General features: G+C 44.2%; 1 protein-coding gene across 1 annotated transcript in view; it reads left to right on the top strand.

The window, feature by feature from the left end:
• Nucleotides 1-13,929, top strand: part of grin2db (glutamate receptor, ionotropic, N-methyl D-aspartate 2D, b) — a gene marked incomplete at both ends in the record, with an annotated part of 38,482 nt that extends 24,553 nt beyond the window's left edge. Inside the window, 7 exons of the mRNA XM_083888181.1 lie at nucleotides 196-321; nucleotides 1,065-1,294; nucleotides 2,379-2,539; nucleotides 4,582-4,651; nucleotides 4,771-4,888; nucleotides 9,729-9,964; nucleotides 10,756-13,929. Coding sequence (XP_083744307.1) covers nucleotides 196-321; nucleotides 1,065-1,294; nucleotides 2,379-2,539; nucleotides 4,582-4,651; nucleotides 4,771-4,888; nucleotides 9,729-9,964; nucleotides 10,756-13,929 — 4,115 coding nt within the window. The remainder of the gene's footprint in view (nucleotides 1-195; nucleotides 322-1,064; nucleotides 1,295-2,378; nucleotides 2,540-4,581; nucleotides 4,652-4,770; nucleotides 4,889-9,728; nucleotides 9,965-10,755) is intronic.
• Nucleotides 13,930-24,732: the final 10,803 nt, after the last annotated feature.

Below are 24,732 nucleotides of genomic sequence, written 5' to 3'. Positions count from 1 at the left end.
CTCATGGGGAATAGGTTTGCCCCAGTGGCTGCAATTTAAACAGCTTATAAACTACATATATGCAGTGTGTATAAATGTACGTTTAATTTGCTTGCCTTCTCTATGGTTTATGATAATAATAATAATAATAATAATAATAATAAAGAATCATGTTATATGCTTATTCAAATGTATTTAATGTTTCCCCCTTCAAAGAGCCTTACAGTCCAGCAGTGTGGGTGATGATGTTCGTCATGTGCCTGACCGTCGTGGCTGTGACCGTCTTTATTTTTGAGTTCTTCAGCCCTGTGGGCTACAACCGCAGTCTCCAGAATGGCAAAAGTGAGTGATGGCACTAAGATCTTATTATTATTATTATAATGAGATTTTTTTTTTTTGGTAGGTGTTGGTCAATTGTCACATTAAAAAAAAAAGAATCAATGTACATTCCTATATTATGTGCTGCTTTGAGTCTTAGGAAGGAGTTATACCTATAGTATGCTGATCTGCATCCAAGTATTCTTGATATTGAAGCAGCTATTTATTATTCAACAGCATTGTTTGCACCCCTGTGATATCCAGTACCCCTGATGCCAGTATCCAGCCTGACTCACCTCTTTTACTGCATGATTGCTGTACTCTACATAATCTCACCCTACTGTCATCCTCCCATATATCCCTCTCATTCACTCTCATCTCACTCCTTCCCTCCCTCCCTCCTTCCTTCCTCCCGTTCTGCTGTCACATAAAGCCTTGTAGTGTCTGAAACCTTTGAATAGTGATTCTTTTTTTTTTAACCATTTGCTTAAATCATTTTGTAAAGTCGCGTGGACGCAGGATTTCAAATTGCTATTGCTTGAAATCTTTAGTCGCCGGCTTATGAGCTTTGCTGTCAAAAAGGTATTTTCATTTACAGTCGAGCAATTTTCCAGATCATTGAGGAAAAAGTGTGATTTAAATGTGCCGTTTCATCTGCATTCAGATGCTACTGAATACACTATTGTGCCATTTACTAACTGGATAACTGTGTTACAATTACTCATTACACTCTGTGTTTTTTTTTACTCCTCCATCACTCTGGGCAGAGACTGGAGGTTCTACCTTCACTATAGGGAAGTCTGTATGGCTTTTGTGGGCCATTGTCTTTAACAACTCTGTGCCAGTGGAGAACCCCAGAGGAACCACCAGCAAGATCATGGTGCTGATCTGGGCCTTCTTCGCTGTCATCTTTCTGGCCTCCTACACTGCTAACCTGGCTGCTTTCATGATCCAGGAGGAGTACATCGACACTGTGTCGGGCCTCTCGGACAAGAAGGTAGAGGACGACTTTCCTGCTTGAATACCGATTATGTAGGGAAAGCAGAAGGCGAATTAAAGACTTAGGGTGAATTCCAATTCCTATCTTAAGCCTCAAGCTCAACCCTTAATCTTAACTGGCCCTGAAAACCAAGTGTTGAGGGTTATTTTGTCACTTAGAAATGGGACACCCCTTAAATGCAAGATACGTCTTCAGACTGTAGGGGGCAGAATAACGCGAAAGCTGCGTCCAGTTTGTCAACTCCAAAAAAGAAGAAGAAGAAGAACACATTTACGTTAGGATTTTTTATTACGATCCGTTTGTCAGTCAAGTTATTAGGTTGTCAGTTAGTTATAAGATGATACTCATACAAATATTCAGCTGACAGTTACCACACACCACGACTTATTGAAAAGTAAACCATAGCAAACGATCACTTGTCCGCACCGGCCGACTATTGACAAAAGATCGTAAAATAAAAATAAATGTTATGCAAACAATAACGTCAGTAATCCATAATATGGGCCTAAACTAAGATAATACAATGGTTTTCATCATTTTTATATCTCTATTAACAAAGAAAATACTTAATTTGTAGCGTACTCATTTCGCTGCTTTCGGCGCCATCTTTGTTATGTCAAAACACGCAATGCATTCTGGGTAGCCCTTGCTCCCAAGGGTGGTCTCGGAAAATCTCAATATTGAGGGCGATACAGCCCTTAAACTTGCCCCTCAACTTCATTTTTTTCTGAGAATCGGGACAGCACTTGCACTAGAGGGAGCGCACATTTTTGAGATTGAGGGTTAAGCAAAGAATTGGAATTCACCCTTTCTAGTCAGCCAAATACCATGGATTGAATGTTGTATTGATTAAAGCAGAGGAATTTGGAAATGAATAAAATCTCATTTAACTTAACTCAATTATCAGAGATCTTGAATTAGTTATTAGTTCACATTGAACTGCTCTTTTGTTTTAAGATCTGACTGTACGTGGGGTTTTGTAAGTTAGACACGGAAGTGGACAGAAGTAGGTCGGACAGATTGGTGCACAGACTGCTGTGTCTCATGTCCCTTCCGTCTTTGTCTTTGGTTGCTGCGATAGTTTCAGCATCCCGAGGAGCAGTACCCACCTCTGAAGTTTGGAACGGTGCCCAACGGAAGCACGGAAAAAAACATCCGCTCCAACTACCCAGATATGCATCAGTACATGGGCAAATACAACCAGAGAGGGGTGGAGGACGCCATTCTCAACCTCAAGACCGGGTGCGTGCTCGCCTTTTTCTCATATCTCGTCTTTTTTTTTGTTGCCTTCTATTACCCAGGTCTCCGTTCCATCACGGTTGTTTATTCAATCGAGATAGTTTGTTCTAAAAATCATTAAAAGTTTCCTCAGGCAAATATAAAACTATATTGTTTGCTTGAGACATAAAATCATTTTCCCTTTATGGGCTAACAAGGCACACTCCCCAACAAAAACTGAGATGCTCGTATAACAGTGATTAATAGCAGATTCGCACGTTTAATAGGAAACATTAGAGGAATATGAGATACCTGTAGCTGCTGTTCTTCTGTGATAAATATCACCAAAACCAGAATCCCTTCATTAAACTCAAACAAACTATAGACACTTCAGCCCAAATGCTCTCCCACTCTGCCACTCAATTTGTCAGTGAATACTTAAAGGTGCCATATGTAAGAATGTGGCCAAAAACGGTTACTACATTCAAATTCAAAATACCGAGGTCTTTTAGTTTTTTGTTTTCTGACGTAACTGGCAACCCGTGGTTGCTCGGCAGCAAAGACTCTACTGACTGCAGTGATTGGTAGACGGCGGTAGTTGGCGCCACATGACGCCAAAACATGATTTCAAAACATAAACATGATTTGCAGTCTGCAAAATGTTTTTTTTTAATGCAAATATTTTGTCTGTACTGTTGTTGTTGGTGAGTTCAGTTTGTTATATGAACATTATTCCTGAGTCTCTGTGACATATTAGGAGGATTTTATGGTCCAGTTGCTTTAGATTTATTACATAATGCGCCTTTAAATGTCTATAAAAATAAAACAGACGGTGGGTTATGTACGGTTATGTACAAGGATGTGTTAAGGATGAACACTGTGTAATGCTGGGTGTAAGCGCAGCTGATTATTTGTGTATTTTTGGCAAATCTGGCAACCGTACTCCTGCGATGTTTTCATTTGGGATTAAAGTCACTGTTTTAAATTGTTAAAGACCTATATTTTACATAGGTGACCTTTAAATCAAGAGACATTACATGGTCCATTCAAGAACATGTATAGCTGATGATTGTGTAGTTACATGTTTTTTTTTGTTTTTTTTGGGGGGGGGTAGTCTTTGTTCTTCATTTTTTAATTCCCTCACTCTGTGACACAGTTTTTTTTAAACTTAGAATAACGTTTTCACATTTTGTTGTCACTCCTCCTGCTTTCCTGAACACACTCTTTCACCTCAACACCCTCCACCTTCCCCTGCTATCTCAACCCACCCATGCAGCGCAGGCACCGCTTCCCTCTGCAGTTTCGCATAGAATCTCAAACACCTGACATGTGTTGGATAATCCTAGTTTACTTTATCCTAAGCTCCTGTCGTCGTCAATCCCTCCCCGTTGCCTTGATATTACAATCATAACTCGGCGTGAACATGCGCAAAAATATTTTTTTTAAAAACGCTGCTTTTCTGCCGCTGTCTTTTTTTTTTTTGGGTCCGTAAGACTTTGCTCGTCTTCTGCTTTATATTTTTCCTCCTTTCATCTTTTGGTCCATTCTTTTCCCTCCCAGTGTGCTTTCATTGTGTGCCTGTATTTAAACTTTATAATCCTCATCACTCTCAGGCTCCATCCCCATGTCTTTTCCTCCTGAAGTGTGTAAATCTCCACCACCACACTATCTGTCACTGCGCTCTTCGCACCATATAAATCCCCATCCTCCTGCTCGACACCGTTTCCCCCGCCACCATCTCTTACTCGCACATCTTTCCCTGATCTCTACCTTATTTTATTCTCCTTGTGTTTTCACTCTTTCTGCCAAGTCTGCTTTACTGCTCCACTCCGCCTCCCTTTTCTTGTTATGATTTAACTTTTTTTTATGCACTTCCCATAACAGTGTGTCTATCTGCTGTGTATATTTTTTTGCACCCCAACTTCCTTCCCCAGGTACATCCCAAAGTACTCGGATGCACGTACCTTTATACCACCTCCCCTGCCTTGCCTCGGTTATTCTCTCCATCCCTCTGCTCCCTCTCTCCCATTAAATGATGAATGATTTCTCCCTTCGTCCCTTTACAGAAAACTGGATGCTTTTATTTATGATGCTGCAGTATTGAACTATATGGCCAGGAAGGACGAAGGTTGTAAGGTAAGGACTAATCCGCAAAGGCACCTCTGCGCTCGCGCGCTGCAGCTTCACCATACACGTTTGCCTCTTGGTCATCTCTTTTTTTTTTTAAAAGCTCTGCACACTGTCCTTTTTCCAAGGTGATGACCATAGGCTCGGGGAAGGTTTTTGCCACCACAGGCTACGGTATCGCCCTGCACAAAAACTCACGCTGGAAACGTCCTCTTGACCTGGCCCTGCTGCAGCTGGTGGGAGATGGTGAGCACTGTGTGGGGAGAGGAGGCGGGGGGGGGGGGGGGGGGGACAGGGGAGCATAATTAGGACAATGGAGGGGCAAAGAGAAGGTTATGTGTGAAATGACAAGATGGAGAAACGATGGGTGGTGGATGGAGGACACACAGGGGGGGGTAGATGAATGAGTGGATGTTGAGAAGTGGTTGGGGGAGCGTAAGGTGTGGAGAGAGTAATGGCTGTAAGGGGTTTTGATTGTGACAGAGGGAATAATGGTGTGTAGGAGAGGGCTGATGGTGCTGCTAAAGAGGTTTGTAGGTCTCTTTATTGGCTACAAGAGAGGATGGGGGGAGAGCAAGAACAATGTTATTCCTTCATTTCAAGCTTTGCAAAAAGGACTTGTTTCTGATAGTGATAGCGAAAAGGCCGTCCCTCCTTTTCGCTCCTTCCTTTATCTGACTTTTCAGTGGACGGGCAGCTAAGGGCCCCCCTTTAAAAAGACATTAATCCTTTTTTTCTAATTTTATATTTATTAACCCAGGGTTCTGCAACCAGCATGTGCCTCTTCAGCCACTCTGCAGTGGCTCCTTTGTAGCTTTAGAGATCAACGCGACACATAAAAGTGTTTTAATACCTTGTGCAACATACAAATCCAAATATTTGCTTCATTTATTTCAAAGTGGGCTCATTTTAATTTCTTTAATTTGCCACAAACAATAAAACAATGGAAGAATCAGATCTACGGGGTCTAGAGGTTGGGTACAAACTGAACATGTTCTTAAATGTCATAAATGAAAGAGGCTATTACTATTCTGTATAGTTTGTCTGTATAAAAACCTTTATACGTGTTATTATCTTCATCTTGTGCGTTTTTTTTTGCTGGCTCCAAATGAATTTTATTTTGGTGGAGAGACGACAAAAATGGCTCTTTTCATCCTAAAGGTTGCAGACCCCTGTATTAACCCATCATTTTTGTGTGTAATAATGCACCAAAAATGTATTTGCGTCGTAGTTTTTCACGCACCAATGTTGCGGAAACTTCTCGTGTGGGTATATTGAACATCTGAAGAAGTGTACGGTTAGTGAAATAAAATGCATATGTAAGTAAGTACAAGATTTGCCGCAGTAACATGATTAGTTTTTATAATTAAATATTTATGAATTGGTGCCCTTATATTCGCTTGAGCCCGTGCCCCCCCCCTGAAATATCAGTGTCCGCAATTCTCTTTTTCTTGCTTTAACATGGTGGATAAAAAAATACTTGTGTGAGTCATTTTTGAAAAAAAGGATCATCACAACTTGTATGGTGACAGATTTACACTCATTAGAGATTAGCTGAGACAAACGCAGAGAGCGAGAAAGTGTGAAAGTGGAAAGAGATAAAAAAAAAAAACCTCCAGAAAATACCTTGTACGTTACATGTGGAGAGAGTGTTATAGAATATAGATCAGATAGTTTGATAGATACAGTACAGCAGCGATGCTGTTAGTTTGACTTGTGTCTTGTGGATTAGTCCACTGGACAGATTTGTTTGTGTTCAACCGAGAGATTCCGTGTCTGTTTTTCAGCAACAACTGTCGGGACACTAATGCTTGATTGTCAGTTTACACAGTCTGCTACACACATTTATTGTCTCATTCAGATGCTGCTCGTTTATGCTTTTTCCCCTCACGTTTTAAATCAAGCTTTGCTTGTGGCGTTAGTGGACAAAGTCCTTTAGCCGTTTCTGGCACGCAGACACTTTAGGCTGCTTACGCACTGATGGTGCCAATTCGGTGCCAAGATCTATTAAAGAAGACTGACATCTGGAACGGAATAAGTGGACTTAAGAAAAAAAAAAAAAAAGATATGCGTGCGTTGGTGTGTGTGTGTGTGTGTGTGAGAAAACAAAGAACCCAGACAGCCATGACTCTTGTCTCTTGTTTCTTTTAATTCTTGGTGCACGTCCTTGTCCTCGCACCTGTTCTGTGCAACAATACCCTCTCAACATCGGCTGTGTAAGTTGGATGGATGAAGTCACAGGGTTGGCGTCGAATGCTGCAGGTTCTAGTTATAGGCGTTATTGGAGTGGATTACTAAGGAAAACGATTTGTTGTTGATGTGGAGGGAGGGGAGGGAGGGAGGGAGGGAGGGAGTGACTGAGTAGGGGCTCGCATTCATCGTATCCTCTCAACAATCACCCTGCGGCTCAAGGACTCAGCATCACACCCTCAGCTGGGCTAAATCATGTCATAGTGTTACATCATTATTGTGCCATGCTGTGTTGAGTCATATCATTTTACAACTACATTAGAGGATAGAGGGACAGTGGAGAAGTGCACCACTGCTTTGTCAACCCCAGTGAGTGCATTGTTCTCCTCGTTGTTGCCTCTGGTGTTTCGTGGCGCGGCTCTAATAGACGCTCCATTGATCACACCACAACCACAAAAAAAAAAACTCCTCTTACCAGAGTGATTTTTTTTGATACCAAGAATGTATAATTCAGTGAGAAGATATAATGAGAGGAAATTGTGAGAAGCTGGAATTGCAGCTCTTGGCTGGCAGGACTTTTTTTTTTTTTTTCTTCTTCCCCCAAAGGTCTCCCAGTTAATGCAGAGAGGTTTTGCTATGTTGTGATAAAAGCTGAGGATTGTATGGGTCATGGTTTTACGGCTCAAAATCTGTGGAGCTCAGTGTTTGGCATCGCGCCACAACAGGCACACTGCAAAACTGAAGACGTGCACAGAGCCCGTCGTGCACACGCAAACGCAAGGACACACAAATACGGTTTCCTCTATAAAAAAACGACGTCTTTGTGGTGCATGCCAGCTCCGTATTCACAATTTGCCCGGCTCTACCTTACCTAACCCTGCCGGGAAACGACAGAGGTGGCGTTGTGCGGCTTTGACACACCTGTCAGGTTTGGCAGGACCGAGCTCTCCGAGCGACTGAGAGGTTGAGACAACTGCCGTGACAAAGGTCTAAGGGAGGGAAGAAGAATCAGACGCAGTGAGGAGAGAGAGTCGGGTTGTAAAAAAAACCAAAAAAAAAACTGGGAGATGAAGAAGCACGAGATGAATCGTTGAAAGTCAAATGGCAGGAAAAAGCCAGGAGATGAGACTCTGAGCTTACAGGAGGGGATTTGGCTGGGACTTGTGAAGTGGAGGGCAAGACATGATGAGACTACCTGTTTATCTGCACCCTTCACTGGGACACTCGCTATTTTCACATCAGGCTCCTGTTTGGACACATCGCTGCCACTGAAGGTCAATGACACTGATAAATCCTCCACAGTTGGGGCTTTGCTCTGAAGTTAAAAAAAGGGCCTTTGTGTCTCAGACTGTATGAGTGAATCTGAGACGGGGAGTTACCTGAGTCTGCCAGCAGCACTTTGTCCATCTGTTACTCAAACTGGAGGCCATGGCCGATTGGCTAATGATGTTCTACAGGAGACACATTAGCCACATAACACAGACGACTGATTTCGGCTTCATCTAAACTACGCGAGCCTGGCTAACGACGTTACGAATGAGAGGAGTTTGAGTTTGAGTCTTTGCAGGGCAACCCCACTGTTGCGAGTGTGCGACTTGTCGGGCCTCAAAGCCCTACTTCAGCTGTTTGACTTGAAATAGTTCAGGCTGTAATATGCAGTAAAATGCAACCTTCAGACCTTGTTATTGCAGCGCTGCTCATCCTGCCGTTTCTATTAGCGCAACAGAAAGCTTTCATTACGAGTTCTGTTGGAGAATACGCCTCTATAATTTCATCATGAATCATGCTGCATCTTCTGCCTGTCCATCACTATGGTTACACCAGCAACCGCCGCATCCAATCAAAGGTTTTCGCAGGGCAGCTCGGTTTTTTTTTCCGTGAGGCCAGATCAGAAATGAAAAGGCAGAGTTTGTGCCTAAAGCAGTTTTGCCTGGTTGGTTGGTTGGTTGGTTGGTTAGCTGATGGGAATCTTGAATCCCCAGAGAGCTTACCACCTTGATGGAGATTCTGACCATCCCTTCAGCACAATTAAATGATTATGATCTTCTCCCTCTGCCTCTGTCTCTGTCACTCTGTATCAGTGTTCTCCCTCTTTACACTTTTCCCTCTTTTTTTCCTCTCCTCTCATCCCCAAGCTGAGGAGTGTTCCCTCTGTTTGTCATTATGACACAATCTCAGCCTCTCGTCCTCCATCTCTGCTTTTCCTTGTTCCAGCTCCCTCTAACTCTCTCTGTCTCATTTCCCTTGATGTGTACGTGGACAGAGGAAGGAATGCCTCTCCCTCCCTCCCTCCCCTCACTTTATAAAATCCTCGTTATAAAACATTCTTCTCAACTCTCTCATTATGTCTTTCCCCCCCTCTCTTCCATGCTTGTTCAACCCAACCATCTCACTGTCGCTGCTGGTCTCCCTTTATCCTCCTCTCCTCATTTACTCTGGGCTACAATGTTGAGATTAGGTTGTCGGTGCCATTTTACTTCTCAGTGCCACTTCATTGTTTTGGACTCTCTCCTTCTGTCTCAGTTTCCGTCCTCTTTGTTACACTGGACACTGTAGTGCTTTTTGTATTATTGACCCCTGAATTGAAGGGACACCTTAGATAATAGGCAAATGTACCCATACCTGCATGCATATTGTTTTTTCCCCTGTCAGTCTCCGTCTCTCTGTCTGTTTGTTGTCAACCTGATATGTGAATCACTCTGAGCCTTCCGGGCCTTAATTCTTCTATCCAACATGATCCATTCTCTTATCTCTTGACCCATTTGTCTCTTTTCTCCTCCCTACATTTTCTCAGTCTCTTTTTTTGTAAACCCTCTTCAATTTTTTACCCCCTTTTAACCTAATCCATTTCCCTTCTCCCACTTCTGCTCCCTTTCCCGACCCGTCCCATTTCCAGATGAGATTGAGATGCTAGAGCGCCTCTGGCTGTCTGGTATTTGCCACAATGACAAAATTGAGGTGATGAGCAGTAAACTGGACATTGATAACATGGCCGGTGTCTTCTACATGCTGCTGGTGGCTATGGGTCTCAGTCTGCTGGTGTTTGCCTGGGAACACTTGGTCTACTGGAAGCTTCGTCACTGCATGGCCACCAGTTCTGGCAAATTGGACTTTCTCCTTGCAATCAGCAGGGTATGTTTTTTTTTTTCATGTCTGATTATGTCATGTGTTTTAGCATTCGAAAGTCTTTTACAGCAAAATCACTTCACTTACTGTACTTATTGTAATATTTCACTGCACTAACTCAGGTTAAATCATTAGAACAAACATGCTGTGTGTTCATCCATATTTGCACACGTGTGTAACCACGTGCCTTCCTGCCAATATGTGCCCTTATCTATTACTCTAGTGAGAGTGTTTGAAAGAGTGAGGACTGGGGTCAATTCAATTCCACTCAGTCAATTCGGGAGATTAATTGAAATTCAATTCTGCTCACACCCTGGATATCCTGTTCCTTTGACAGTGACCTTGGCAGGGAAAAAGCTCAAACCGTATGCATGTAATTATTGTGTCCTCACTGATCATTTACCCCTTTTCACCACCGTGATTGCAATTTATGCATTTATGTATGCAGCTTATTTAAGCAAACCGTGCACAACTCTACTATAAATAGCAATGATGTTTACTGTATCTGAATAATAGCATAGTCTTGCATTTCTTTTGAAAAGTGGAACTTAATTGGGTTGCTGTTTTTTGTGATTTCCATTTTTCTTCCACTTACCTCTTTCTCGCCTCTGTTTTAGTAATAAAATGTCTCCTCTACATCTGGACACATTTATACTGTAGAATAAGCCACATTCTGCACCATCATAGCACAATTAGAGTAACATACATTTAATTTAATTTAATTTGATCGTTGTTGAATTAATACAATTTTACATAGAGTAACTGTATATGACTTTATGTGTCTTGTTTTTCCTCAGGGCATGTATAGCTGTTGTAGCTTTGAGGATGAAACAGCTCCAGGTGGATCTAAATCTTTGCCTTCTCATCACCATGCTGCAATGGTTACAGTCCCATCCCAGCCACATGTTGTCTCTACGTCTATGACTGCCCCGGCTATTGCCATGACGCAACAGCAGCAACAGCAGCCGCCACAGAGTGTCTACAAAACACCTTTACCAGGCTCTCCTCCCACCGTGGTGCATTCTGGGACAGCATTGGGTCCCTCCAACACCCCCATTGCTGGTGCACCCCTGCCTTGCACCACCTTCCTGCCGCGGCCAGACCGTAGACTGGCTGTGGTGGACCGCTGGAGGCTGCCTAAATCTGCCACAGCTACCAACCCTATGGCTGGAAGGTGGCCCGTCACAGACATGGGACCTTTTGCTCAGAAGGTCCCACCAAATTGGGCTTCGACTGCTGGAGGGGGTGGGGGACTTGATGGCTATAAGAGGTACTATGGTCCCATTGACCCTGAGGGACTGGGGCCCTGCATGGAGCAACAAGCAGGGTCCCAGACCCCCAAGACTATGCCAAGGGGCCACCCCCAGCCACCTCCAGCTAGTGTGGCTTTTTACTCAGAAAAGGGCATTGACCATGGGGTGGGGAAGAAGGTGGTGGGAGGTGGCAGTGGAGGTCAGGGGAAAGGGGCCGTTAAATCTCTGGGTACTCCCAGAATGCCTCCTAAGGGTCAGGCCCCTCTGCCTCCTACACCCCCCCTGCCACATCCCTCTCCCCCTCTCCCCTCATCCTTCTGGAGGAAACGCAGACCCAAGAAGCCCAAAGAATCTGGAGGGCCACTATATGAGAACATTCTGCCCCTGGGGCGGAGGGGAGAAGCACGAGATGGAGTGAGAGAGGGAGGAGGGAGGAGGGCACGCCCCCTCTCTCCACCGCTCTCACTTCCTGTGCCAGTGCCCCTCAGCCCCTCCTACACCCCTCCTTCTCCGTCTGCATCCTTGCACTACACGTCTTCATCTTCTTCGTCAACCACATCATCCACATCCACATCGTCATCTGCCTCGTCCTCTCGCTCCACCTCTCCCACCTACTCTTACAGCTCCTCCAGGAGCACACGAGACAGAACTGGAGGAATAGATGGAGAGGATGATGACGATGAGGAGGAACTGACCGAAGAGTCGAGTCTCCTCCTCGGAAGGGGCAGGGACAGGGAACGTTCAATCATCCGGCCTCGTTCCTTCAGCCACGGGCGCCTGCCACCGCCCATTCCCCCCAGGAAACCTCGTACATCCTGGGGTGACCGGGAACGAGAAAGGGGGGGAAGCCAACTGTCTCAGCTTCAAGAGTGGTGGGCGAGCTGGAGTGAGAGAGAGAGGAGTGGAGCAGGTGGAGATACCGAGAGGCAAAAAAGAGAGAAGAAGAGGAGAAAAGAGAAGGAGAAAGAGAAGAAGAAAAAGAAAAAGAACAAAAAGAGGAAAAAGAGGGAAGAGCGAGAAAGGGAGCGTGAGCGAGAAAGGAAGAGACGCAAGGTGAAAAAGAAGAAAAAGAAGGCACTGAAGACAAAGAAAAGAAGGAAATCAACTGGTGGGAAACGTTCAGAGCCAGAGGAGGGAGATGTAGAACCAGAAAGGGAAGGAGATGTAGAAGGAGAGAGAGAAGGAGAAATACAAGACTACCCTTCCTTCTCTGCTCAGTATCGGAGTGCGTTTGGGGAAAAGGGGAGGGATTCCTGGGAAGGAGAGAGGGAAAGAGGCAGGAGAGAAGGGGGAGACGAGGGCAATGACAGGGAAGAGGAAGATAGTGGCAGAAGCAGAGAGAGGCATTCCAAATCCTCACACTCCCATTCCAGACATCGCACCCCCAGTAAGCGCTATCCTAACCTTAACAAACTCCCAGCTTCAGTCAAATTTTGGGTTAATGGAAGAGGAGGTGACTCGAACACCCCTCCGACATCCTTCCACCCATTGCTTCCGTCCTCCAAGCGCAGAAGAAGTGGGGGAATGGACAGAGATGATAGCGGAAGAGTTGGGGAGCGGCGCCCTTTGCTAATGCATTATGAAAAAGACAAAGCACAGACAAGAGAGGGGCTGTCCTTCCACGAGTGGGACTCTGAGGATGAAGGAGACGATGATGAGGAGGAAGAGGAAGACAGGGACAGACTGAGGGATCGGGGGGACAGAAGAAGAAGGAGGGCAGGTAGGGGGGCAATGTCTGAGTCGGAAAGGGACAGAGCGAGAGTTGAAGACAGTTACTCAGATGATGGGTCGTCAGGGGAGTTTGGCCGCTTTGAAAGGTACTGGGAGGGAGGTGGGGTGGGTAGTGGCACTGGAATAGGTGGTATAGGTGGAGGAGGCTGGTTCTTTGGCACCTACCCCTCCAGAGAGAAAGGTGGCAGTATCAATAGTCGGGATGATTCATTACTGGGTACACGAGCAGAGGGGTGGTTTGGTGCTGATTTCTGGGGTTCAGGGCCAGGTGCAGGTTGGGGATCAGAGGGAGGGCTCGGAGGGTCAGGATCACAATGGCCACTACCCCCCACAGCCTTTCCCCCGCCGAGAAGATACTGGTCAATGGATAAGATCCCTGTGAAGGGAGAGAAGAAATGGAAGAGCGGAGGAGGGAAGAGCAAAGGGAGAGCTAGGGACAGAGGGGAGGACACAGGACGGGCCACTATGTGTTCCTGCAACCTTTATCCCCAACCCCATCCTTACCCACATCCCCACAGTCGCTCACACACTTCGCACTCCAAGAGAGAGGCCACAATGCTTTCCCGTAGCCAGGAAGAGCTTCTCCCGCACTGCCACAGCTTCAGCGGAAGCTCTCGCCCCAAACCTCTGCCTCCAAAACCAGATCAGGCCAAATCTGGCAGCCAATCTAACCTCAGCCTCAGCACACAGCCCACAGACCATCCGCCTCAACCCTCGCCGTCGTCGCCCCAGCAGTCGTCCATGTCTCCCACCTCCCTCCCGATGCCCATCCCGCCTCCGCCCTCCTCGTCCTCTGTCTCACCACCAGCAGGGGTAGGGATGGCCGGCCAGGCTCAGGCTTCGGCCAGTGCCAAACTCCAATATCAGAGACTGCGCTCGGTGCCACAGCCACGGAGGTTCTACTCCCCCCACCTGCCGCTCAAAGCCAAGAGCCTTTGCTCGCGCCGAGGGTCGGCCCATTTCTCCAGCCTCGAGAGTGAGGTATGACAGGGGGAGAGGAGAGAGGGAGACGTGGGAGCAAGCACCGCTGCTACTGAGAACCGTGGTGCCATGGTAGCTGGAGCCAGGGAAGACACAAGAGACACAGCTGCCTTGGTGACCATTGGCAATCAATTGGCAACCATCACTGCGCGAACTAATATGGATAGTAGCTGCATTGCCAACACTACTTTGTGTGAGAGCAACGCTACCGCCACCCGCTCCATCGTGCGCGTTCTGGTGAAGGCGACGGTGAGACACCACGCCAGGTTGAGCTACGTCCGTTTGGACAGTTCCCGAGATGCCGCGAGCGAAGACGAGGCTGTGTCGCCGAGGACTGCAGCCCCAGAACTTCTCCTCCGCTCAGAACTGAGCTTTGTGATGTCATCTTCGGTTCTCCTCCCCTCCCCGAGTCACAACTAGGGATTAAAAGTAGCCTCCAATCTGTGAGTAATGATGTCATATTTGTGCACACAAGCCCACAACTTCCAGGAGCACACACACACACACACACACACACACACAAGCAGATATGAGCTCAAAACGTCTCCCTCCCTCTGGCTTTGAGAAACACTCCTTGGTGGGATGTGGAGAGACCCACCCTCTCCCAGAAAATGCCATGGTTTGGTCCATAGACTCTGCCTCGCTTGTCCTCATTGGCTAATGGCTTTTGAACTGGATTAGTGGACTGCTTCTTCGTCAGAGAGACTGTCCCTCTTCTTCCCTTCTTTCGTAAATCAGTTGATATAAAAAGCAATGCAGTCACCTCTCCCTCGCCCCCTGTTTGCCTGAAAACCTCTCACTGGGCAGTCAGGACAGTGCTATTTATTTGACCTCATGACACCAACAGACCCATCTAGCTCTACCCCAGGACCATCTATGTGATGTCATGTTTTACTAGAAACTCTTTTAAGCAGTCAGATCGAACAGGAATCACTTCTCCTAACCTGTTGGAGAGTGTCACGTATTTGAACAACAAAAAACTTTGAACTTTCGAAAAAGAGGAAATAACAATAAGAACAAAAAAAAAAAAAAAAAGACATGTAGCAGATTTTTCTTTGTCTGTCTTTTCTTTCCTACTCAGACGTTTCTCCCCATTCCCTGTTTTTTATTCTATCAATATATTTCTCTCACTGTGTTAGCGTTTTAATAAGGAGCAGCCTGGATGTGGCTAGTGTTGGAAGTGGGAATGATAGCAGTGCCAAATTTCCACACAAAAGCTTTTAAGCAAGATTGGTTTTCCAGCAATTTGTTTTCATATTATAAAGCCCCGTCTTTTCTTTCCATGTGTGAGCCACACATAATTCACCATCATGTAAATGAATCAAGGTGATGATTGGTGCAATATCTGTAATTGGCACTAGATGGCTGCATAATATTCAAATAAGCCTTGGAGTCAATTGTGCAAGAGGCTTCTGGTGAGTTTAATAATTGCAGCTATATGATACAGAGAAGGGATGGGAAGCTCTGAACTATTACTTTTATGAAAGTAGCCAGCCATGATTTATTCAGAGGAAGTAAGGCGACGTGAAACCAAGTGCAGTGCATTGTAAAGCTCTCTTAGGTTATTGTATTGTGTTATGCTACTTTATTGTATCTTTGCAGAGTTTCTAGAAGATGGATTATAAGAAGCACAATTCCTCATTGCATTTTTCAGACTTGTGTGTCACGTTTGTAACTGCACAAGCTACATTTCAACTGATATACATTTAAAAAAGAAACGAAAACAAAATGTGATGTTAACTCGACAATAAAATTCTCTGTAACCAATGTCCAAGTATCAAAGTACCACAGACGCTAGTGCTGGTCTTTGAATATTTCCTTTTGATTACATAAGACTGAACAATATACTGTGAATGTTCTGGATTCCAGTTTGAGGTGCACACATAATAGCTGAGACTTCGTTGAAATGCAGTCAGTAATAACTCCTGTTATCAAGGTGACTGTTTGACTTTGAGCAATATTCCCATCTTTAATGTGACAGGGCTGCAACGGCACATCTGTTTTGCACCCGAGACGTTTTTTTTAAAATTGTTTTTCCTTCTATTTTAAATAAGGATAATTTATTTCAGCCAGAGTTAGATGATCCCACAACATCAATTATTTTCTTACAGGTAAGATTAGGTTTTCATCTAATGTGATTGTAACAATAGGCTATAGTCTACAGCACCTGGATCCGGCTGACGAATACAAATATGAAATGCTATGAGTTCAACGGAGTGTAGTGAACTGTAGCGCTGTGCGAGCTGTGCCAAAAAGCCATCTACTCAATAAAGGTGCCAATGTTGTCAGCGTTGAAATGCGTACACCCTCTGTTGTTTTCGTGAGGTCAACATATCCCACTCATCTCTCACACTAAGACCAGCCACAGCCCAGCTCTTCTTATTGTAGTTGAATGTAGCTTTGACATGATGTAGCAAAAGAACACCTACTTTTAGACTTTGTAGCTTTTTGGATGCTGTCCATAACGGCGAGAAGGACCGGGGGGTTTGGAGGGCTCGGGTCGTCCTGACATGCGAGGGACTGTGTGTTGTGTTTGTGCATGTTGTCACAGATCGAAGGGTTAGTTGACCTTCTCAAATCCCCCCTTTTAACTCTTTTTGCCTTTCAGCGAGAGCGGACTGTACCTTTTATCTGCACATGTATTGCTTTTTCTAAGTCTGTGTGGGGGGCAATTTTTAAAAAAAAACAATCTTGTCTTTGTTTTGGGGGTTTATTTGGGAAAAAAATGCTTTTGCCATTGCCCATTCTTATTAAAAAAAAAAAAAAGCTCCAGAATCATTTGCATGTTTAGCTGAATGACATCTCAAAGATTTGTGGCAAGGAGGGTTGTGTAGTTGAACTGAAGCAAATGCTTAGGACCCGGGGCAGCCACCTTTCAGTGAAGGTAGTGAGTTTTGCTCTGCTCTGCACCCCGACAGTGGAAAAAACGACGACGACAGTTTGACTGCTTCCTGTGTCGTAGAACATAATCATTTTTTCAACCAATCGACAGGGCTTTAACCTGGTATGTCATTGAGCATTATTGATTTCTATTGAGGCGCTAATACTTAAGTCTGTGACTGCATGAACAGAAGTGACTCTTAAAAAAAAACCCTCTGGCTTACTTTGTTTTATTTATTTATTTATTTATTTATTTTCTTTCTTTTTTTTTTTTGCTGAGAAAAAAAAAAAGAAGAATATATTAAAATATACTATGTTTCTGAGAATGTACCATGTTATACTGTGATTTAACTGAGCTATTTTAATTGTATTCGATTATCATTTAAATTATATCATTTATCTATAAAGAAATATATATGTACAAATGAATATATACATATATATACGTACAGGTGTATATATATATATATTAGTTAAGTTTGGTATATTTGGAGGAAGTGTTAGATGAAATAGTTTTAAATGTTTTAGCTTTGTAGCGATTCTAGACACTGAAATCATTTTTGAATTTCGACTCCTCCTATATGACTGTGAAGACATTAGTGCCTGTGACAAAAAAGACAAGTAAAAGTCTAAACTCTATTCATCTATATCTACTATAGCTATCAGTCTGTCACTCCTCTCGTACTACCTAACATTATTTTGTGACACTCGCTGCTTTGACACATCAGTATGTTCCTCTGTCACACTGTGCTCTTTTTGCTTTTCTCCTGCTCTCCTCCACTGCACTTCTTTCTCTTGTTCAGTAGAAGACGTTATTGTTTGGAAAGCATTCACCACCTCCTCTCTTTTTAAACCTCCATCAAATAGTGTCCACACACTTAACGCATCTCCCTCATCTTTCTTTCTTTTGTGACCTTTCTCTCTTTTTAAGTCGGCTCATTCTTCCATCCTTCACTTAGCAAAAAACAGAGACCAGTAGATACTGTGTTCTTGCTCCTTTTACGACTGATTGTTGATGATGATGATGATGATGATGATCAATTAATTGACTGATGAAATAACTAATGAACAATGTTACTATTACTGATGTGACTGAAGTGTGTATCTGACGACCACGCCACTGTAGCAAGTCTGGGCTGTACCACACCACCAACGAGCAAATGAGGCCACAGTTGCTATGGCGTTGCCATGACATTTTCATGGCGTTGCCATGGTGTCCTCTGCACCGCCACCACCTGGTGCCTGCTGGGTAATATAGCATAATGTCCTTCACTTTCCCCAAAGCACTGGTCAAAGATCTGCTACGCGCCTCTCTGCTCAGTCCAGAACTTAATCAATGGGAGTTGAAATATTTAAAAGCCGACTTTGGACGAGTGCTGAGGGGGTTAGCAAGGTGGCGATGTGTCTGCTGTCTGCTGTCTGCTAATCTAGACTGGACTGGTTTGGCTTGAAGTGCATATGATAAAAAGTGCTGCTATCACGTCGATCGCCCAATCTTTGACATCCATCGGTTTGCACTGCCCTGCATGTTTGCCCAAAAGCTTCATATCACTGACAGCCTGAAACCAGTCAAGAGGAGAGTATAGTGCGTTACCGCCTCCATGCTGCACATTTCTGATATTGAATGTGTGCGTCATGTGGAGTGTGGGGTGCATGTCACGTATGTGTGTCGCATGTTCACTAATCACGTCTTACGGTCGACGGCAGCATGAGTCTGTAATGTTCTCCTTTACTCTCCCTGTGTGTTTTCCTTTTTCCGCGGCGCATGGATATCTAACACACACCGAGTGTGCATCATTCAGCCAATGATCCTCATCTTCCTCTAGCCCTCACTAAGCTGCAATTCAAAAGCTTTGCCTCAAGTTGTCTGATTATACCACACAGGCACACGTGTGCCTTCACAAACACACACACACATACACTGTGAGTCTTTTGTGTAAAAACTTAGCTCAGAGATTTGGTTAGCTGAAGAATTAAATACATTCATAGTGACAGTTCCACTTGTTTTGATCTATCACTTTGCTGTATGGTCCTGCACTCCGCTTTGCACTGTCCTGCCTGTTTTGATCCATCAATTACCTCTTCAGAATAGTCAGGTTCAATTTGTTTCACTTTGCTGAATTGCTTCCTCTTTTCATTTACTTTGTTGTCCTCATTTGCTTCGATTGATCCGTTTTTTCTCTTTTGGTCAGACTGTATGCATTCAGCAGTCCAGTCCAGCCTAGTGCGGTGTGTGCGCCAGGCTAGTCTAGTCTAGTGCCCGAGTTTGGAAGAGATCCTTGGTGCAGCGTCAAGCTCACCTCTCTATTGTCCCATGACCGGGGGAAGCGATATGTGTGGCGCTCCAGAATTCAAACAGGGTCCTCATTGGCTGCTTTTGGCCATGAATTATATCAAGGAAATACAGGAGTGCCACACATTGTACTCACCAGGTCTGGGGTCTGCATGTTGCACTATATAAAAAACGCTTGTTCAACCACAGTGACAGGGCACGTATACCCGCAGGAACCAGTGTGTGTGTGTGCGTGTGTGTTTGCGTGTGTGTGTGTGTGTGTGTGTGTTTTCTCAGTATTGTTCAAGGCCCAGTTCTGCTCTAGTAACCTGCCAACACACAGGCCTACTTACAGGTTGCTAAGGCAGGTTGCTAGTAGGGTGATGTTGCTCCTAGCCCAGACTGGGCTGGTCTATGCCCTAATTTAAACTGTGTTAGTTTATTTGACATTGTCTGTCTGGGGTGGGGCTGGAGGGTCAGTGCTGCACTTACTTCCTGAGAATTGCTTCATAAAATATGATTCTCTTTAATTAATGCCGGTGGTGCTGTGTCTCCTTCCAATTCTTTTTGTCAAGAATGTGATTATAAATAAGAGGCTCCGAGATTGTGTTTGTTTAACATGAGTGTGTGTGTGTGTGTTTGTGTGTGTGACAGAGAGTTTTTCTCCTGTGACAGTATTTTTCAGCCAGTCAGAATTCAGGGAGAGTAGTTTTCTTTGGCATTCTGACAGGCATCTTCTGCCAGAGTGTGTATGTTTGGGTTCTGAGTATTTGTGAGGACCTACCATGGATGTATTATAATATGAACTGGACTTTTTCTGCGTGTATTTCCGGGTTATGGGGCCCATAGAGCATGCGCAGTAGTGTCACTACCATATAAAGATTTATAAAAGCCCGTGTCCATGTCTCGAGGTGTCCTGTGGACACTTTTTACAGGCGTCTCTTTTACTATTGCGGTCAATGGGAAAATTGCTTTTGGGCTCCATGGGGTTTTCTGTTGCAGTACCCACAGTGGCCACCATGTTAACGTTTTCTTCAAGGCAGAGGGGGGAGGTGCTCTATCCAGTTCATATTATACATCCATGGGACCAACGTATATCTGTTTACAAAATCACATTGTGGGCATTTGTCTCCCGGAGTCAACGCCCCATAATGTAAATCACTATTTTTTATAGTGAAGGTACATTTTAAAGTTGTAGTGTGTAACTTTTAAATACAAACACATATCAAATGTCAAATAATTGTTCACAATGAAGTCTATCGGCTCCACGTGACTTCTACTGTATCTCTCAGCATGTCAATGTTAAGATCTAGGGTTGATTTGCAACTGCAGTGATTCCTTGTATGTGAAGACAGACATTAAAGTAGAGTGCTGCAAACTGAAAACACAAAGAAGTGCCCACGAAAAAAACAACCAGAAACGGGTCAATGGAATTAACGCTTCTTGGCCCCACCCGCCACTCCACCGCTGCCGTATACACACACACACACACACAAACGCTCCCTCAGTCAGGTCTGATTGTATTGCTTGACAAAGCCCATTTTCAAATCACATTCACACAGGCAGAACAACAACAATCGCCAAAGATACGCACAGCAACTTTAAGGTTAGAGTGAGGTCTGCTTTATACGGAGCCCCAGACACGACATGGACCAAAAAAAATAAATGAATCAGTATACGTACGAAATAGATATAATGTTCACCCGTCCATCTTCTGCTGCTTTATCCTCCACACGAGGGTCACGCCGGGTGCATCCTGGACAGTTCAGATCGCCAGTCCATCACAGGGACACGTACAGACAAACAATCCGCTCCCATGCATATGGTCGTGTCCAATTTATCAATTTATCTCCATATTACATGTTTTTTTAACTGTGGGGAGGAAACCGGAGAAAACCCACGCACACACGAGAAGAAATAGGTATAATGTGAGCACAGAATTAATAATATTAATAACATTCTCATTAATTACCGAGAAAGCTGCACAAGTAAAGCGAGCGAGGAGGGCAGAAGCTTCGGTATGGACATAGTTGGTGTGATTGAGTTTTATGTGAAACTGGGAATGAGTGACAAACAGAGGCGTTTCTAGAGTCTGTAGGGGCCCTAAGCAAAAATTCCCAGGGGGCCCTTCCTTCCAACCAGTGTTCATCACCATTATGTTACAAATAATCTGACACTAACGAAAAATGTATGAGATCAAAAAAAAAATATTTTTTTCAAAATGAATGAAATAACATGGAAAAACCTTGTAATTAAAAAGTATGTGAAAATATAAATGTAAAGAACTAAAATACTGTAAATAGTTTTTTAAAAACTATATGAACTTAGTTAAAAAAAGAACCCACATTATAAAACAATATAAATATATAGAACAATAAAATAGTGTAAATAACTGAAAAAACATATATAAACTGAGTAAAAAAGACATGCATTACACTGTAAATAATCCTCTTCATTTTCCAACTTGCAGAACGATAACTTCACACAGGTTAAAGTGAGGTGGGGCCCCTTTAGGGAGGTTTACTACTGAGATGTCATTGCAAATCGTCCATTGGGGACGGGGGAGGCGGCTGGTCACTGCACATTTCAGTAAAAACAGCCCTCAGGCTCCAAGCGTCGGGGGGGGGGGCCCCTATCGGCTCGGGGCCCTAAGCAGTTGCCTGCCTCGCCTGTTCACAAGCTGCGCCTCTGGTGACAAAGATATTCTCAAAAGCCTGGCATTGCTAATATTTATTAGCGAGAGGCATTTAAACAGAATATTAAGAGCCAGGTTACTTTACAGGTAGCAACAGAGTAACCACGCCTCCACCTCCCACAGCAGGGGATACAAATCCTGTCGGGGATAACTACCTTGTCATGACACTTGCAATGCAATTCGATCTTTGTAACTCATTCCCAACCTTAAAATAAAAAAACAAGACAATCACGCTATCTCTGTCTATCCCAAAGCTTCAGCAGTATTAGCATGCTTTACTTGCGCAGCTCTCCCAGTAATTCATGAGAATGCTATTTATATCATTCGTACGCACGTTTTACCTATTTTGTGGGAACTAAAGCCCAATTTATACTCCTGCGTAAAGTGCGTCGACGCAGAACCTGTCGAAGAGCCTCTGCGTCGTCTCCGGCTGCACAAAATATTTTTTAAGTGTCCGTCACTCCGTCAAGGGACAACGGAGACGGCAAGAGCTGCGATTGGTCCTCAGGACAGGCCGAGCGAAGCTGCTCTGTGCCGGCTCACAGTGAGCACCGAGCGTCCACAGAGGGCGGAGCTGATCACCGCCGACTTCGTCGCTGCCGAACTATAAATACGTCATATCTTAACACACACAGCACATGTTTAGACTCTAAATGGACAATTTCTCGCCTCAAATTATCTTAAAACCGCGTTCCGGGACACAGAAAAGTGACAAACGGCCACTGTTTCAACAACAACAGTCTTTCTCCCTCGGACGCCGTCGCTCACTGTAGCCAAAAGCACAACAACCTTGCGCAGCGACCCCTACTGATCGGGCGGGAAATTGCAGCGCCTTTCCGTCACCACGACGCAGAAGTATAAAGGCTCGAGTGGTCTACGTGGTGACGCAGACGGATAACGCATTACGCAGTCGGAGAAGTATAATGTGGCCTTAATTAGTATTTCTTGCACACATTTCTTTTTCCCCCCATGTCCTATGTGGGGCTCTGTGGGTTTAGGTTAGGGTTCAAGGTTCAACGCGTTTTTTATTTTCAAGGAATGTTTATTTTAGCTACAGGTCAGGTAGAAGCCACTGCCAGGAAATCACTGTCACTCAATATTATGTCCTGTGAAGTCATTGAGATACAAGAGTGTGTGTGTGTGTGTGTGTGTGTATGTGTGTGTGTGGTTGCACTCACATACTGTATTTCTCTGAGGTTCCTCGCCTCTTGTCAGACCGGAGCTTTGATCTGACCAGAGCTGACCTAACATAATCCACTTCTTTCCCCCCCTCAAAGAGAGCAACAGCCCTAACACTCTCGCCTCGACTCTCAACTTCAGCCAACATCAGGCGAGTCCACGGCAGCAGCCTGAGCGGCTTCGTCTCCACCACAACAAACAGGTGTGTTTTTGCTGATCACAGCTGAATTTTTGAAGAGACGTGTGTCTGAAGCTTCCTCTGAAGTTCTCTCGAGATTGATAGCTCACAGTATATATATATATATTTTATCTTTTTTTCTTCTGCTTTTGGAAATGATAGTGGCATTTCAGGACTTTCGTTGTCCTTTGTGGAAAAACGTATTATTTGGTTCTCAAAAAGCTGTTTATATGCAAACACAGTTTTGAAATCGTGTTCAGCCAAGCGTGCAAAAAAAAAAAAAAAAAACAGTTAAACAGCACCTGACACATGATATTCTGTGAGAGTGTTGATGGGGATATTAAATATGTTTTGTTCTGCTCCCTGTGCGTCTGCAATCTGCTAATTAGCCATGCTTTGTCAGTGTGATGGGCTAATGGCTAATTGCATTGTGAGGCCTCTGTGTGTACATGCAGTAATGACTTAACGCTCTAATGAGATTGAGTTACAGGCAGTCGGATCACCGTGTCCCCAAACACTGATCCTGGGTCAGTGTTTGGTGCTTTTTCCCTCGATTGGCTACGATGGGGAGAGTGGAGGGGATAAGCTGATCTAAACTTTCATCTCCAGCGACAGATTTTTTATCACTCGCATCGTTTTTCCCAATCATTCATTGTTCGAGCTGCTACAGTCGCTGTAGATCTCGGCTGTGATGCATTTCTGCTTTTCAGTCTCTTTCATGCACATCAAATACAGGAAAACAAATCGTATCTCGTATCTTACAACTGTAACATTCATCAGATCTGGATTTATCTGTGGATAAATGTCTGAACCCAGATCAGTTTTCTCTCACTGAACACCTGCCTTCTCCCATCGTCCTCTTCCTTCCACCGACCTACTCTCCCCCCCCGTGTCCTTTCTGTCCTCAGCACAGACCGTATATAAAATCGATGGAGTCTTGCAGTTGCAAAAACAAACTCCCGTTGTGAACCCTCGAGATCTGCAACCAACAACCAGTTTTTTTTATTATTATTATATATATATTATACATATATTTTTTTTGGAACTGGAAATTGACAGACATCACCTGCAACCAGGCTTCTACTGGGTGATACCATCTCTAATATGTGCTGACATCATGTTCCATTGAATAAGCCGTAACCAATGATTAATACCATTAACTCGTGTTAAAGGTGCATTATGTAATAAATCTAAAGCAACTGGCCATAAAATCCTCCTAATATGTCACAGAGACTCAGGAATAATGTTCATATAACAAACTGAACTCACCAACAACAACAGTACAGACAAAATATTTGCATTAAGAAAAAAAATATTTTGCAGACTGCAAATCATGTTTTGGCGTCATGTGGCGCCACCTACCACCATCAACCAATCTTTGCAGTCAGTAGAGTCTCAGCTGCCGAGCAACCACGAGTTGCCAGTTACGTCAGAAAACCAAACCTATAAGACCTCGGTGTTTTGTATTTGAACGTAGTAACCGTTTTTGGCCACATTCTTACATGTGGCGCCTTTAACTGACATTGAGACATCAAATGAGAACTTGAAGATCAATTTCTCATAGACTTCCATTCAAATAGAGTTATTTTACATACTGTTGAAGTC

Source organism: Microchirus variegatus (assembly GCF_963457635.1).
Source record: "Microchirus variegatus genome assembly, chromosome: 1".
NCBI lineage: Eukaryota > Metazoa > Chordata > Actinopteri > Pleuronectiformes > Soleidae > Microchirus > Microchirus variegatus.
This window is presented reverse-complemented; position numbering and strand designations above follow the sequence as displayed.